A 17,350-nucleotide genomic window follows, 5' to 3' on the forward strand; every position below is an offset into this window, starting at 1 on the left:
TAAAAATAGCTTACACTGCTTCTGTATCCTGAAGTATCTTTTTTTTTTAAATTTTTCTTGTCTGTATATTTTGATTCCATTATGGGTTATCTTTTCTGTGCATTGCCAGAGCAGGCTAATTTTTAAAAACCTTTCATTAGCACATTAATTTTAATGTTCTTTGTATACAGTTCTTTAGATGTGTAGCCATAGCAGAGAACCTGGTCCTAGAGTAAAACCTGGTAAAAATCTTCTTGGCAACGCATTATTCTTAATAGTCTCTGTCTATTTTAATTAAATATAGACACCAGTATTGACTGATAATGCCTTGTCTATATGATCTGAAATAAAGGTTTCTGTGTATAAGTACATAATTTAAAAACTTTAGAATAGTGGCATTTAACCCTGGAACCATATTGGAATAATTTGCAGGCGCTCTTTTTCTAATTCATAGGGTTTTATACCTCAGCCTACTGACTCAAAACATTTTAGATTAGGTACAGAATCCAGACTGCTTCAAATTAATAATGTATAAGTAAAACATAATTTCTTAATTATAAAAAGTTATTTGATTGCTTTGTCTTTAGGATTGAGAAGAATTCTACAATGAAAAACATTCATGATATCACATACTTGCAGCTATAAATAAAACAATTTAAAGAGAAATGAGGTCTTGAAACCACATCAATATAGATTTTTTTCCTCAGTTAGAAATTAAGTCCCACAAGCTATGTGAAGCAAAATACTATAATTTTGAAATTGTAAATTAGTCAAAAGTTTTGAAAACAAAACTTGACTTTGGTGGTAAAAGATGTCAGCAGAAATTTTTATCAAACCCTTCATTAAGTTTATAGAGTACCAGAAGTGCTCTATAAAGAGAATCACTAACATTAAAAAACATTTCTTAGGCAAATCTTGCTTGAAACTAATTTTCTTTAGACTGCTTTCTACCTTGAGGTTTGTAGATAGTCAGATGTAGAGATTCAGATGTTTCCTAGCTGCTTCCTGTTAGTTGCATGGAGATATTTTACCATGATATTTTCAGGTTTGCAGGATAGTTATCATAGCCCTTTCTCTTCATTTATATATTGATAGGTACATCTATTTTGCATCTGGTTTAGATATTGGAAATGAAGCAATGAGGTCATTTTATTCCCATCCTGGGCCCTCATCTCCCTTAGTGTGCTGCAAGGTGTGTGTTTTTCTTCAGTTTCTTATAAATCCACAGTAATTATTCTGTAGGTTTTTTCATTCTCATATGCATGCTTTTGAATGAATACTCTTTTCCTGAGTAATTTTTCCCTCTCTTTTCTGTTTGGAAATATTTTCTATTTCATGGTGTTGTAGGTTTGAGGTAGTATATTATTAACTAGATTGCTGCTTTTTTGATTATTTAATAATTATATAAAACATGTCTAAACTGCCCCTGCCAGGTTTCATTGCAGGATCTTGAATGCTGTTGACTGTTCTTCCTTGTGGGATTTCAGTTAAATAGTAAATCTAAAGTACTGCTGTCTTAAAAGGGCTGTTTCTTAAGTCACTGTAGCCTTTGATGGCTTAGTTAGAAAATGTCCATCTTCTATCTAAATGATAATTTGTTTGCAGGATAGGATAGACATAGAAATGTAGTGCAATCTGAATGTGTCATCGGTATGTTGCTCTTTTTGTAAAGAGGAAAGCAATTGGAAACATTTTTTGCTTTCAGAGTACTCACATCTTAAAATTATTTTGTATTGCTATGGTGCCATACTTCAAATATAAAGGGATGTTTGAAGATTTACAGTTTCCTTAATACACCAATAGAAAATACAAGCAATTCTTATTCAAATGTTGGAGTTTTTTTTTTCCCATTCAGTCAACCATGGCAAATAATTTTTTATTTTTATTTTGTTGACCATTGTATCCCTGGTGTCTGCATTATCTTTATCACCTAGGCTCTCAATAAATATTTGTTAGATACATCAGTCATTTACTATTTCTGGGCTATAGTCATTTTGTTAATAGTTTATCCGTTGAGAAGATGTTATAAGCCTTAAATTTTAAAATATGGCAAATATAGGCTATCCTAATCATGCATACATATACATTTGCAAATGGATACATAATAGCTACTGCATTCATACTAAATGATGCTTTCTAAATCTTCATTTCTTAAAACATTAGGTAGCTGACACTGGTTTATTCATATTAATTGAAGGTTTGAATTTAATAAGCGTAGTTTCGTTAATTCTGTGTTGAAATATAGCACTTAACACCTTGCGATAATTCATTTTGATAAAAGAATGCTTTGGAGGGGTTACATCTAGAAGTTGCCATCATGAATTATTTGTCCAGCAGTTAAAAAAATATAAAATTTTTTTGGCATTGGGGATTGAACTCAAGGGCATTCTACTTCCAAGCCACATCCTGAGCCTTATTTATTTATTTTTTTAAATTTTTATTTGGAAACAGAGTCCCACTACTTGCTGAGGCTGTCCTTGAACCTGTGATCCTCCTGTCTCAGCCTCCCAAGTATTGGGATTACAAACATGCACCACCACACCCAGCTTAAAATATATTTATTTTTTGATGTTTGGTTCATGGATAGAAATGAGCTTTTTTAGCTTACTTTTTCTTTTAACATGATTTATTCTTCAGCTGATTTACTTTCAATGCTAAATATTTCAGCAGGTGCAGAAAACTTGAATATGTATTTATGGGTCTATTTTTTAGAAGTGTTCAAAGAGATTTACTTATATAAACTCTAGTGCTTGTTATTTAATGTTGATAAACTATTTCTCAGATGTCACCAAGTGTTTCTTGAAATTTTACATTCCTAAAAATCTATGGTATGGCCAGGCATGGTGGCACACGCTTGTAATCCCTGCACTTGGGAGGCGGAGACAGGAGGATCGTGCAGGTTTGAAGCCAGCCTCACTGGCTTAAGAGACCCTGTTTCCAAATAAAAATATAAAAATGGGTCTGGGAGTGTAGCCCGGAGGTAGAAGGGCTTCCAGGAACCTCAGTACCACCCAAAAAAAGAAAAAAGAAAAAAACTATGGTATGCTAACATGTATTTTCTGGGTAGATTTTTGATGTTATAAGTGGGTGCTGTAATATATTAGTGGCTTAATATTGCCTGATGAATTCTACATATATATTGTAAAAGAAAAATTATATTTTGTTGATCAACTTGAACATGGTCTATTGAAAAAGTGCTTAGGTATAATGTTTATTGAAGAATTAGTAAAGGCAAGTGGTTTTACCCTCCATGACAATTATCCTAAGAATTGTTTTGGTTTTGAAAGTTGTAGTCTCATTTTGAGATAAAACTCAATGTTCTCTCATTATATTCATAACACACACATATAGGATAACTTGTTCAAATTAATTCTTCAAATTCTCTATTCTTAACTGCTTTTAAGAAAGTAATGCAACAACATGTCAGTTGTCAGTATTAAATGTCAGTATTAAATAATTAAATAATTCTTGTTGGTTGGCTAGTGTATTTTATTTCTATAGCATAGTTTAATATTATGTTATATCTTACATACCTGAAAAGAATATTTTAAGACAACTTTTATGTGACTCTAAATTTAGTGCATTAATTTTCTCCTTCTCCTCTTGCAGCATTTTCAGTTAGCTTTGGTTGACTGTAATTCCTGCACTTTGTCCAATGCTGAAAGTAAGTATTATGTACCACAGTTTTCTACATGTATTCAGATCACTTTATTTCAATTAATAACAATCATATTTATAATGTTAGTGATAAATTCTGTGCAATTTTTTTCTTGTAGAATTGTTGAATGTAACTATTGGTTGCCATGGCTACTTGTACAAATGGAACATATGAGACCAGATATTGTAAAAAGCTTCTATCTGAAATAGGGCAATGAAGTGGGTTGTTGAATTAAAATTATTTGCCCTAATGAACAAGATTGAGTTTTGTGTGTACATATTAATTATATTGTAGATGATTTTGAGGTATGAAAAACAGGGTTTGCCTTTTATTTAGGAAAAATGAATATACAAAGGTTCTTAAGGGGTTGCTCACTAATTATGCTGTGTAATATTAAAATTATCTGTAATTATGAAGGTATACTTTTTATTATACTTTATATATCATATTCTGAGTTTAAGTATCATGTTTAATTAATTTAAGAAGAATGTGTTTGTGAAATATGCTCCAAATATGGTAATTTTCTTCAATTATTTTCCACCTTTTTTTTTTTTGGTGGTACTGGGGATGGAACCCAGGGGCATTCTACTTTATTTTAATATAAAATAACATAATTTTATATTAAAATATAAAAAATAGGGCTACACTCCTAGCCCTATTTTTTATATTTTATTTTGAAATGGCATCACCAAATAGCTGAGGCTATCTGCAAACTGTGATTCTCCTATCTCAGTCTCACAAATGCTGGGTCTATAAGCATGTGTCACCACGTCTGACTCTATTTCCTATATCTATAGAGATTTCTATATAAAACTAGATTGGGTCAATATTATAATGCATTTATCAGTGAGTATGTTTTAGTGTAGTTGTTTATTTAGTGAACTTTAGAATATCCAATAAACAACTTAAAGAATATTCATTGGATTCAAGTTGAATTTTTAAACACATTTTATTACTTGAAAAATAAAAATTTTAGTGTGGAAGAAAAATTGAGTGATTTGTAATGAAAATTTATATAATTCAAATGATTGTAAGTGTTAGAAAGACAATATTTTGCTATGTAAGGACCAGGTAAGGGCCCAGTGAAAGGAAATAATGGGAAAGTATTATTGCCACTAAGCCTGGAGCAACTGATAGAGCAGACTGTTGATCTGCAGCATGCAGACATGAACAGGCCAATTCAGTGCCCAGTTCTTCATTCAATCTAGTCTCCTATGCAACAGTGTAGAAAAATGTTGGCAGAAAGTAGTGTTTAGAAGTGCCCAAGGAAATGGTTGGATCAGTGAAAAATCTATAGAATTTTGAATATAATACAGCTTAAGACATAACATAAAAGAACTGGGGCTGTAGGTGAGTGCTGGCCTAGGAGGTACAAGGACTTAAAAAGCCGTAGGTTCAATTCCTAGCACCTCAAAAATATATACATATAAAAAGTAAAAGGATCTCTTTTTTTGGTATTAAGTACCATTGACTGAATCCACGGGCATCCTTCCTCCAAGTCACACCTCTAGCCATTTAAGATTTTTTATTTTTTGGTTTTGAAACAGGTCTTACTAGGCTGACTAAATAAGGGTCTCGTTGTTAAATCTGGTCTTGAGCCTGCCCATCCTCCTATCTCAGCCTCTGAAATACTGGATTTACAGGCTTACACCACCATGTCTGTTTTAAAGGGATCTTTTGAAAACATTTTTTGTGAGGAGATATTTTATGGCTCATTTCATTTATTAAGAAATAAGAAAATACTCTCATTGCTTTTAGAGGTATTTAAGAGGAATTAGTTACAGTTTATGGTTGGAAAGGTAGAATAATGGTGATATGACACTTCTCATTATATGATTGCATCTTGGCATAAAATCATTCATTCTACTATTACTTAATTTTTAAAAATATATTAATTTCTGAAAAAATTTAATAACTTTATGGCAATGTTAAAAATTTTTCACTTCAATCGAAACTTGCCAAGTAGAGCTGTCTCTTAGATGTGTAGTACGCACCATTTTGAAGAGGGCCTTTTTAAGATTTTTAGTGGTGGTTTTTACACTAGAAAAGATGATAGATTTAATAACCAGGGGATAATGAGGTCCTTTTCATAAAGCTTTAGGACAGAACTTAGAAGAAGCAATTCTTATTTTGTGTCAATTTTTTAAACTTGTATTTTTGGTGCAAAAATGGTATTTGATTTTAAAGTCCACCATTTATTTTATTTCCTTATCATGCTTGTTGACAAGTAACTCATATTTAGTTCAGATCTTTCCAGGTGTTGATCTAGGGAATAGGCATCAAGAATCCTTAACAGAGCCCTGCATGGTGGCGCATGCTTGTAATCCCAGCATTCGGGAGATTGAGACCAGAGGATCGCGGTTCGTGGACAGCCTCAGCTACTTAGTGAGACCCGGTTTCAAAGTAAAGAATAAAAAATAGGCAGGGGGTGTAGCTTGAAGGTAAAATGCCCCTGAGTTCCATCCCCAGACTCACAGGAAAGAAAAAATAAAATAATAAAGAATCCTTAACAGGCCAGGTATGGTGGCGCATGCCTGTAATCCCAGCTAATCTGGAGGTCAGTACAGGATGATGGTAAATTTGAGGCCAGCCTGAGCCTGTATGTACAAGAGGGCTTGGGAATGCAGCACAGTGTTAGAGAATCCTTGGTTTCAGTTCCTCATATGCAAAAAAGAGGGGAGGGAGAATCTATTATTACAGAACTGAATAAAAATTCAGCCTTCCAGGTCGGCAGGCATCTGAATCATAATTTTACAGAGGAATCGGTAAGAGAGCGCAGGGACATACTACATTGACAAATTGATGATAGCTTTATACCTAAGTTTTAAAGTCCATGTAAATGCTTTGTATATAATTTTGAAAGGCTCTCAGACTTTTTGAAATTCAGGTAGAAAGAAAGTAAAATAAAGAAAAAAATTTGTTATTCAAGAATGAAACTCTTAATATCTAAGTACCAATGTCCAGTTCAGGTTCCTGGTTCATTTTTGCTTTTGCTGAGCATTGTATGTGGTGCAAATGTCAGGAAGAGCTGGAAATAAAAGCTGAAATATTCTGCATGTACTTTCTTTTCAGCATATACTTGTTAACATTTTCTTTGGTGTGTGTATGGTCCTGGGGATGGAACACAGGGGCATTCTATCTCCAAGGTACACCACCAGCCTATTTTATTTTTTTTTTTTGTTTTGAAACGGAACTTCACTAAGTTACTGAGGCTGGCCACAAACCTTTGATCCTACTTTCTTAGCCTCCCAAGTACTGGGAATACAAGCATGCACCACCACGCCAGGCTGTTAATCTTGAAACTGTTAACTACTTGCCTCCAAGTGGTCTTTTTTTTTTTTTTTAATTAAAAGCTTATATAATCCTGAAGAGCTGACAAAGAAAATTAAGAGTTCATTTCCTCCATGTGATATTACCAATGTCTTCCAGGCCTATGACTTCTTTATAAATATTGTTTATGCAAAATATAGTATGCAGAAAAGAAATTTAGTGGCATTTTTGCTCTTAATGTTTTTTGTTAAATATGGCTTTGCTATATATATGATTTTTTTTTTACTTGTAACTTAGTGTGTGTGTGTGTGTGTGTGTGTGTGTGTGTGGTACTGGGGATGGAACCCAGGGGCCTTTTACCTCCGGGTTACACTCCCAGACCTATTTTATATTTTATTTGGAAACAGGGTCTCACTATGTAGCTGAGGCTGGCTTTGAACCTGCATGATCCTCCTGTCTCAGCCTCCCAAGCGCGGGGATTACAAGCGTGCTCCACCACGCCTGACTGTAACTCAGTTTTTAAACACAATGTTTCCAAAAGTATAGATAATAAAGGTTTTTCTTTATATGCTCAATGCTGCCATTTTGAATTTAGTAAAATATGCTCACTTGCTATAGATACTAATGCTAATTTAATACTTAATATTAACAGAAATCTTATATAAGACCAACAATGAACACATATAGTTTCTTATCATATTTGTTTGTTCTTTAGCATAGCTGTTTGTATATTTTATTTAACTAGAATTAAAGAGCTGGATATGGTGGTACACACCTGTAATTTCTGTTCTTGAGAGGCTCAGACAGGATGAGTGCAGTTTGGAGGCCAGCTGTAGCAACTTAGTAAGACCCTCAGCAACATAATGAGACACTGTTTTTAAATAAAAAAAAAAAAAAAAAGGTAGCTCAGAGGTAGAATGGTTTTGGGTTCAATCCCCAGTACCACCACCAAAAAAAAAAAAAAAAAAAAACCAAAAAAAAAACCCCCACAAATAAACATTCTGTTACTTAACTTATATAATAAAAATTATGCTGCTTTGCATTTAATGGTATTCTTAATGAATTTACCCAAACTCTGCTGTATTATTACTAATTTTTTCCCATCATTCTTTGCAGTTCAGTTTCACATTGCCCACTTATATGAGACCCAGGTAAGTGTTTTAACGTATCAAATTTAAGTTAGAAACAAACACAAATTATTACTCATCATGTTTTAATGGACTTAAATATATACATATTAACTCTTTAATTTTTTTTTTTTAAACTGGGGACGGAATTCAGAGGCATTCTACTTGCGAGCTACACCCCTCAGCCTTATTTTTTATTCTTTATTTTGAAACCGGGTCTCACTGAGTTTCAAAGGGCCTCACTACTAGCTGAGGCTAGCCACAAACTGGGATCCTCAGTCTCAGCCTCCCAAAGGCTGTGGGGATTACAAGTGTGTGCCACCACGCGCGGCTACCTCTTTAATTTTATATCTTTTAATATTCATTACATGTAGCAAAGATGTTGATTAGTGAAATTGTTATTACACTGAGTATACAGAGGAGATTCATGCAATATATTTGTCTCTAAACTTTATTGTAAGCTCTGCTGGTCATATTTAAGATTTCATTTATTCTTAATTCAAAACTCCTCGTTTTCTTAGGCATGGTGACACATTCCTGCAATCTCAGAATTTAGGCTGAGACAGGAGGGTCATAGGCTTGAGGCTAGCCTCGGGTAGTTAGCAGCACCCTATTTGAAAAATAAAAATAAAATAGAGTTGGGTGAGTAGCTCAAAAGTAGAATGTCCCTGGGCTCAACCCCCAGTACCACTTGCACACACACACACAAAGCCTCATTGTCTTTCCAGAGGGTTATTGATATTTGTTTTAATGCATTTTTATTTTTTAATTGATATAGCTCTCCTGTGTCAGTGTTTGAAAGACATACCAGAGCTAGCTTTTTGTGTCATTACCATGACTGTCATGTCTGGGTTTTTTTATACTTTTATTGGTGTATTGTAATTATTCAAAGTGATAACTTTTCCTCTATATCCCACCCTGTTTCCCCCACTTCCCCATACATATTAGTGAGATTGGTAGTGATCCCTTCATATTTGGACATAGCATTATTTGAAATGTTTTCTTCATCAAGCCTCCTTTTTTTGGTTTTCTATTTTGTCTCAACCTTCCACATATGAGAGAAGACAGATGCTCCTTGACTTTCTATAACTGGCTGAACTCATCTAGCCTAATATTCTCTAGTTCCATCCATTTTCTTGCAAACAACATAGTTTTGTTCTTTTTTATGGCTGAGTAAAGTTTCATAATTTGTTTATACTACATTTTCTTTATCCATTCATCTTTTGACTGACACTTAGGTTCCATAATCTGGCTATTGTGAATTGTGCTGCTATAAACGTGGAGAATGAATGTGTGTGTGTGTGTGTGTGTGTGTGTGTGTGTGTGTGTGTGTGTATCACAATAGTATTCTTTTTTTATTTTTATTTTTTGTGGTACTGGAGATTGAACTCAGGGGCATTCTACCCCTGATATACACCCCCAACCCAGTTTTTTTTAAAATTTTTTATTGGTGCATTATATTCATACATCCTATTGGGGTAAAAAACTTGTGTGTACATACATGTACACATCACTGATTTAACCCCTACCCAATTCCCACCCCATTCCCTCCCCGTCCCTCCTTCACAGTAGTATTCTGACTTTAATTCTTTTGGAAGAATACTGAGGAGTGGTATAACTGTTTCATATGATGGTTCCATTCCTAGTCTTTTGACAAACCTGATCTACTAATTTGCTGATCTTCTACTAATTTGCAGTCCTACCAACAGTATATAAAAGTTTCTATTTCTTTACATCTTTGATAGCATTTATTGTTTATATTCTTGATGATTGCCATTTTAACTGGAGTTAGATGGAATCTCTAGTTTTGCTTTGCATTTTCCTGACTGTTAATGATATTGAACATTTTTTCATTTATTTATTGCCCATTTATATTTCTTCTTTTGAGAAGTGTTTATTCAAGTCAATTGACCATTTTTTATTTATTTTTTAATGTTAGAAGTGTGTGTGTGTGTGTGCACGTGCATGTGCGCGAGCACTGGGGATTGAGCCCTGGGGCACTCTACATCTGAGCTATAAACCCCAGCCCTATTTTATTTTTATTTTGGGTCTTGCTAGGCTATTAATGCTGTCCTCAAACCTGTGATTCTCCTGTCTCAGCCTCCCAAGTACTAGGATTACAGGTATGTTTCACCATGCCCGGCTTAATGTTAGGATTTTCAAGATCTTTGTACATTCTTAATCTTCTGTAAGACGAATAGAAAAGATATTAAAAATATTGTCCAATTCTGTAGGCTTCTTTTTCAGACTCTTTATTGTTTCCTTTGCTATGTAGAATATTTTCAACTTAATGCCCTCCCATTTATTCTCTATTTTATTTCATGAGCTTTGGGGCTCTTATTGAGGGACTTTCTACCAGTTTCTATATGATGGAGAATTGGTCCTATATTTTTTTCTAGTAATTGCAAAGCTTCTGATCTAATTTCTAGATCTCTGATTCATCTTGAGTTGACTCTGAGTTGCAGAGTGATAAGGGTCTAATTTCATTCTTCAGCATACAGATACACAGTTTCCCCAGCACCATTTGTTGAAAAGTCTCTGTTCTCCACATATATCCCATTCACATTAGCTTGGGGGGGGGGGCAAAACAAAACACTACTTATGAGTAAATCTAACCAATGAGGTAAATGACTTCTATAATGAAAATTATGGAGCACTGAAGAAAGAAAGTAAATAAGACCTTAGAAGATGGAAAGACCTCCTGTGTTCTTGGATAAGCAGAATAAATATTGTCAAAATGTCCATACTACTAAAAGAGATCGATTTAATACAATCTAAATAAAAATATCAATGTAATTCTTCACAGAGCTCGAAAAATCAGTCCTAACATTCATGTGGAAAATCAAAATACTCAGAATAGTGAAAGAAATTCTGAGAAATAAGAACTATGCCAGAGGTGTCATGATACCTGATCTTAAAATATACCACACAGTTCTAGTAATTAAAAATATCAGCCTTCTACTCCTACCCTTCCATTCTAGCTTTGCTGATGTTTCCCCTCTATTTTCTGGAGTTCCTCTGGTATCCCCAATACTTCCTAGTTTTGACATATTAGAGAAAACATATGTCCCTTCTCTTTCTGTACTTGGCTGATCTCACTTCACATAATGTTCTCCAGGTCTTTCCATCTTCTTGCAAATGACATGATTTTGTTCTTTATAGCTGAGTAGAATTCCACCATTATTAGCCATCAGGGAGTTGCAAATTAAAACTACACTGAGATTCCATCTAACCACAATTGGAGTGGCGAGCATAAAGAAATCAAATAACAACAAATGCTGGCGAGGATGTGGGGAAAGAGGAACTCTTTTACATTGTTGGTGGGAGTTAAAACTAGTTCAGCCACCATGGAGATCAGTGTGGAAATTCCTTAGAAAACTGAGAATGGATTCACCGTATTATCCGGCTGTACCATGCCTGGGAATCTTTCCAATGGAGTTGAAATCAGAGAGCTTCAGTAACATATGCATACTCATGTTCATAGCAGCACAATTCATAATAGCCAAAATATGGAACCAACCTAGGTCTCCATGAATGGATTGCAAAATTATGGGAAATACACACAATGGAATTCTACTCAGCAATAAAGAAGAACAAAATCATGCTTCAAATTCTTAAGAGGACAAGGCAGGAGGGTTACAAGATTTCAAGAGTTATAGATCAGGTTGGGCAATGTAGTGAGACCCCCACCTAAAAATAAATAAAGCTGGGCATGGTGATGCACGCTTGGGAGACTGAGACAGAACTCACAGATTTGAAGCCAGCCGCAGCTACTTTTAGTGAGGCTTTCAGCAACTTAGTGAGACCCTGTTGCCAAATAAAGTATAAAATAGGTCTGGGAGTATACCCTGGAGGTAGAAAAGCCTCTGGGTTCCACACCCATTACCACAAAAAGAAAAAATAAAATAAGTTAGGTAAGAAAGAAAATAATAACCAGAATCCTTTGTACCACCAAATGCCAAAAGTTGCTCGCATATCCACTGAGAATTGATGTCCACTCGGGTTGAGTTGTGATGAACACCTCCTTTTTCCCTGCCCTGCTTTTGTAGTTCTTGATGTGATCTGTCCCTAGCTGAAGAAGAAGTTTTTCATTCATCCATCCATCTATTTATTCTTTTTGGTACTGGAAATTGAACTCAGGGGCATTCTACTTCTGAGCTATACTTCTAGCCCTTTTTATTATTTTGTTTTGAAACAGAGTTTGCTAGGTTGCTGAGTTTCTCTTTGTTGCTGAGGTTGTCCTTGAACCTGTAGTTCTCCTGTCTCAGCCTGTAAAGTACTGGGATTATAGGAGCCTGCCACCATGCCCAGCTCATTTTTAATTTTAATGAATAGTTTTACCAGATTTGAAGTTCTTTTTTTTTTTACCAACTTTGAAATTTGAATACCACTGTTATCTTTCATTATTTCTTACGAAAAGTTGTCTGTTGGTCTTACTGTTCAGTCCTGTGAGAGTAAGGTGGGGACAGGGTCCTCTCCTCATTAATTCTTTCATTTGATAAATTTTATTCATTCAGATGAAATAAATTGAAAGAACAGAGTCATAATACGCAGAAAATATAAATTTTAGGTGGCAGAGAGATGACACTAAGTATATATGAAAGGATTTAAAACTCTATTCTTGGGATTATAACAAGAACTTTCATTTTCAAATGAAAAATTAAGAAAACCAAAATGGTCCACCTATCTACCTACCTGTATTTATTGTTTATAATTCAGCTAATTTATACTAATGGGCCTTATTTATAGTATGGATTTTAAAAATCTAGGTAGTCACATATGATTAATGGCTACTGCTAGGTAATCAAATAATTCAAGGAAGGTATTTCTTTATAGGAAGAAGTTTTTCTGCTAATAAATGAAGGAATTCAATATCTTTTCTAATCCCTGAGAGCCCTGTCCATCACTGTATAAAAAAAAATAGTTGAATACCTCTATCTTGAGTGCTTAAAGAAGGCCTCACAGATAGAAATTGTTTGGATTGAGTCCTGATTGGTGAGGAACCAGAGATATAGTTAGTTGGAGTCGATGGGTGTGTATGCTGAGCATGTGTGTATGTGTTTGCATATGTGTTGTTACTGGCTTATTTTAATGCAGAGTTGTTAGCAAGTGCTGTAGCTTTGTGATGTAGAGCTTAGTGTTTTAAAGTTTTTAAAGGAGGTCTTTTGTAGAGATGGAAATATAGGATTATTGTTTGAAAATTTGCCCCCCCCCACTTTTTTTTTGCGATACTGGGGATGGAACCCAGGGGCATTGTACCTCCAGGCTACTCTCCCAGCCCTGTGTTTTATTCTTTAAACAGTCTCACTGAGTTGCAAAGGGCCTCACTAAGTGGCTGCCTGCAAACCACCATCCTCCGGTCTCCACCTCCTGAATGCTGGGATTACAAGTGTGCGTCACCACACCGACCCAAAAAATCTATCTTTAAACATTCACATATTGCACTTTTTTTTTTTGTTTTGTTTTTCTTCATTTTATCCACACGATAGCCAATTGTGTATGTTCTGAGATTGCTTTAATTTTTAACTTAATATACCTTGTGAAATAATTCTGTATCAGTATATGTCAAGCTGTGTTATAACGCTTGACATAGATGTACTATAACTAACTTGACGACTCTTCCCCTTGAAGAAAAGGTACAAATAATGTTATTTTGAATAACACTTTAAGAGTTTCTTTTTTAACATTCTCTTCTATCTAGCATAAGTTTATTATCAAATCCTGTAGATTGATCTCCCCTGTTTATCTTACACAAGTCCAAAAATTTTAAATAAAAACAAATTCTAGGTGATAGCAGTAAATATATCATGCATAGGGCATTGTTTATTTCATGAATTTAAAATGATTCAATGTGAAGAAATCTGTTTACAAAATTAACAGAAATCACTGTAAATAAAACTAAATATATTATGAGGAAGTAATAAGATTCTAAAGCAAATCAACAGTGTAAGGAGGATAAAATTGTAGCTGTAATTAATAGGTCAGAATCTTGGCTTCCTGAAGAAAATGAACAAAATAGACAAATCAGCACCTAACTTACCAAGGGTATATCAAAAGGAAAGAAAGCACTGATGTATAAAATTATATAACCAGGGAAACAGGAGAAATTAAAATCATAAGACACTACTTGGCACACTTCTCTGCAAATGAATTTCACTATTGAAATGGGCTATTTACAGGGAATATGCAAGTTGGCAAAATTGATCACATTAAAATTGTAGAGGTTATGTAAAGCTAATTTTTCATATAAGAAATGGAGAAAGATATTAATACCATACAAAAAGCACATGCCCAGATGAGTTTATTAGAGAATTTTACCAAACCTTTAAGGACCAAACAGTTCTAATACTATATTAATTTTCTCAGAGTATTGAACATGAAAGGGAGAACTGCCTTTCCCCCCTCCCTTTGGATAAGGGCATATGAAATAACTTCAAATTAAATCTTAAATTACTGGGACTGTGATAGGATTATTAATAAATGGTCTGGTAACACTAGACAGTGGCTTGCAAAAAGATAAAATTAGACATGAAACTCAAACCATCCACAAAAATAATTCACAAATGAATTAGGGTTAAACAAAAACACCATGAAATTGGGAGGCTGAGACAAGAGGATCTCAAGGTTCTTGGCCAGCCTCAGCTACTTAGTGAGGCCTTCTGCAACTTAGTGAGACCTTGTTTCAAAGTAAAGAATAAAAAATAAGGCTAAGGGTGTAGCCTGAAAGTAAAATGCCCCTGAGTTCAATCCCCAATGCCGCCAAAAAAAAAAAAAAAGAAAAAAAAAAAAAGAAAAAGAAAAAAGACCTCACTATGAAACTGAGAGAAAATTGTAAAATTTTAACACATACTACTGACAGAAGCATAATATCCCTAGTATGTAGCAAATTCTGTACTGGAGTTGGAACCCAGATGCATTCTCATCCAAGCTACACTCCCAGCCCTATATTTTTAAATTCTTTATTTAGTGACAGGGTCTCACTGTGTTGCAAAGGTCCTCACTAAGTAGTAGCTGAGGCTGTACTCAAACCGCAGTCCTCCTGTCTCAGCCTCCCAAATGCTGGGATTAAAAGTGTGCACCACCACCCCTGGCTTGTAACAAATTTTTATTGAAGGATAATGACAGCTAGGTTTGTCACTGTCTGAGAGAAACCACAGATAAGGAAAGAAGGAAGGCTACATTAAACTCTGTGGTGTTCAATTTTATTCTAAGATATCAGGATAAATTTATGAAAAGGAACCTTAGAGATGCCATCTCCATGCCCCCCTCAAAAAAAAACAAAAACAAAAACAAAAAAACAACCTACAAACCTAGCCCTGGAATTTCTTGTGGTACCTGAAAGTAAAGTGAAAAGGATAAAGAGTAATTTAGGGATTTAGGATATAGGGTTCTTCATTGCCAAACCTGACACAAGATTAGGAACAAATATTTATAGTATGGACCTTAAGATATACTATAAAACATATTACTTTATACTGATATAAATTAATAATGAATAGACAGGTTACGGTATCTGTAACCCCAGTACTTGAGGCTAAAACAGGAAGTTTGCAGGTTTGAGGATAGCCTCAGCAACTTAGGCCCTGTTTAATGATAAAAATTAAAATGGCTGGGGGTATAGATCAGAGATAGAATGCCTCTGGGTTCAGTCCTCAGTACCAACCCCTCCTCAGTTTTGTTTTGTTTTTAATGCCTAGTAATACTTTGTCTTGAAACCTAATTTGATACTAATCTATTCACCTTAGCTTTCTAATGCAGTTTGATATATTTCCCATCCTTATTTTCAACCTACTTATATCTTTATATGTAAAGTATATTTCATAAATAGTAAGCTTTTGGTTTTTCTTATTTAATATATCAGAAACTGTATCTTTAAAACTTAGATATTAGCTGGTGTGGTGGCATACTCCTGTAATCCTACCTAGTACTTTGGAGGCTGAGACAGGAGTATCACAAGTTTGAGACTAGCCTCAGCAACATAGCAAGGTCTTCAAATTACTGAGGCCCTATTTCAGAATACAAAAATAAATAAAGTAGGGTTGAGGGATGTGGCTCAGAGGTAGAATACCCCTGGATTCCATCCCCAGTACCACCAAAACCAAAAAACACCTTTGATAGCCAGTCATGGTGTCGCATACTTGTAATCAGAATTTGGGTGGCTGAGACAGGAGGATCCGTGTTCACAGCCAGCCTCAGCTACTTAGTGAGGTCCTCCACAACTTAGTGATACCCTGTTTCAAAATAAAGAATAAAAAATAGGACTGGGGGTGTAACTCAGAGGTAAAATGCCCCTGGGTTCAGTCCCCAGTAACACAATAAATAAATAAATAAATAAATAAATAAATAAATAAATAAATAAAATACATCATCGATTTTTATCTACTTTTGTAGGCCATTGGATTTTGGTAGTGTTTTGTTTTAACATGTGCTTTATTTATTGAGTTGCTTGGGAACTTAGTATTTCTATGCAGATAGATTATGTACTCAGAGTTAGAATATTTTTCTGGCATTATTAATGTTACTAAGTAAAATTAAATTAAGATCGTTAATGTTATTTTCCACTCCCAGTAACCACCCCCCCAGGGAAAAAAAAAGGTTGAGATGGTTTTAGCTATTGGTTGGCAAATTGTTACAAGGTGTTTTTGTTTGTTTGTTTATTTTGTTTTGTTTTTTGTTTGGTACTGGGGATACAACCTAGGGGCATTCTGTCTCTGAAGTATACCCACAGCCCTCCTCATTGTAATTTTTTTGAAACAAGGTCTCACTAAGTTGCTAATGCTGTCCTCTAACCTGGAATCCTCCTTTCTCAGACTCTCAAGCACTGAAATTATAGACATGGGTTATAGTGCTCACCTACAAGGTCATATTTTAATGGCTACAGAGAATTTTAGTTTACTAGTGTTAGGTACTCTCCATCACAGCCTATTCAAAGCTGTCTACTGTTGAAGAAACAGTAATGAAGTCAGCATTTCCCCCACTTTAGATGGTTTTTAATGCTAAAATATCAGTATTGCATAATTCTAAATATATGAGAACACTATACTTATTTTTAAAGACTATACTTATTTTTCTCTAAATCTCCCTTCTGTTTTTAGAGGAAATATCACTCTGCAAAGGAAGCTTATGAACAACTTTTGCAGACAGAAAACCTTTCTGCACAAGTCAAAGCAACTGTCTTACAGCAATTAGGTATGTATTAGTATATATTTAGTATATTATATGCTTCTCTTTTTGTTTTTCTACATGCCAGATGGCAAATATGGGGCTTATGTATTCTATTCCTTTTCCTACTTTGCTCAGAATTGAAAACAATCTG

General features: G+C 34.5%; 1 protein-coding gene across 16 annotated transcripts in view; it reads left to right on the top strand.

Moving 5' to 3' along the window:
• Positions 1–17,350, top strand: part of KDM6A (lysine demethylase 6A) — a gene marked incomplete at both ends in the record, with an annotated part of 215,479 nt that overhangs the window by 141,709 nt on the left and 56,420 nt on the right. For all 16 annotated transcript variants that reach the window (XM_080719450.1, XM_080719444.1, XM_080719454.1 and 13 more), the window contains 3 exons: positions 3,589–3,643; positions 8,024–8,058; positions 17,130–17,223. In XM_080719450.1, the coding sequence (XP_080575576.1) occupies positions 3,589–3,643; positions 8,024–8,058; positions 17,130–17,223 (184 nt within the window). The remainder of the gene's footprint in view (positions 1–3,588; positions 3,644–8,023; positions 8,059–17,129; positions 17,224–17,350) is intronic.

The sequence above is a fragment of the Muscardinus avellanarius genome (assembly GCF_963383645.1).
Source record: "Muscardinus avellanarius genome assembly, chromosome: X".
Taxonomy (NCBI): domain Eukaryota; kingdom Metazoa; phylum Chordata; class Mammalia; order Rodentia; family Gliridae; genus Muscardinus; species Muscardinus avellanarius.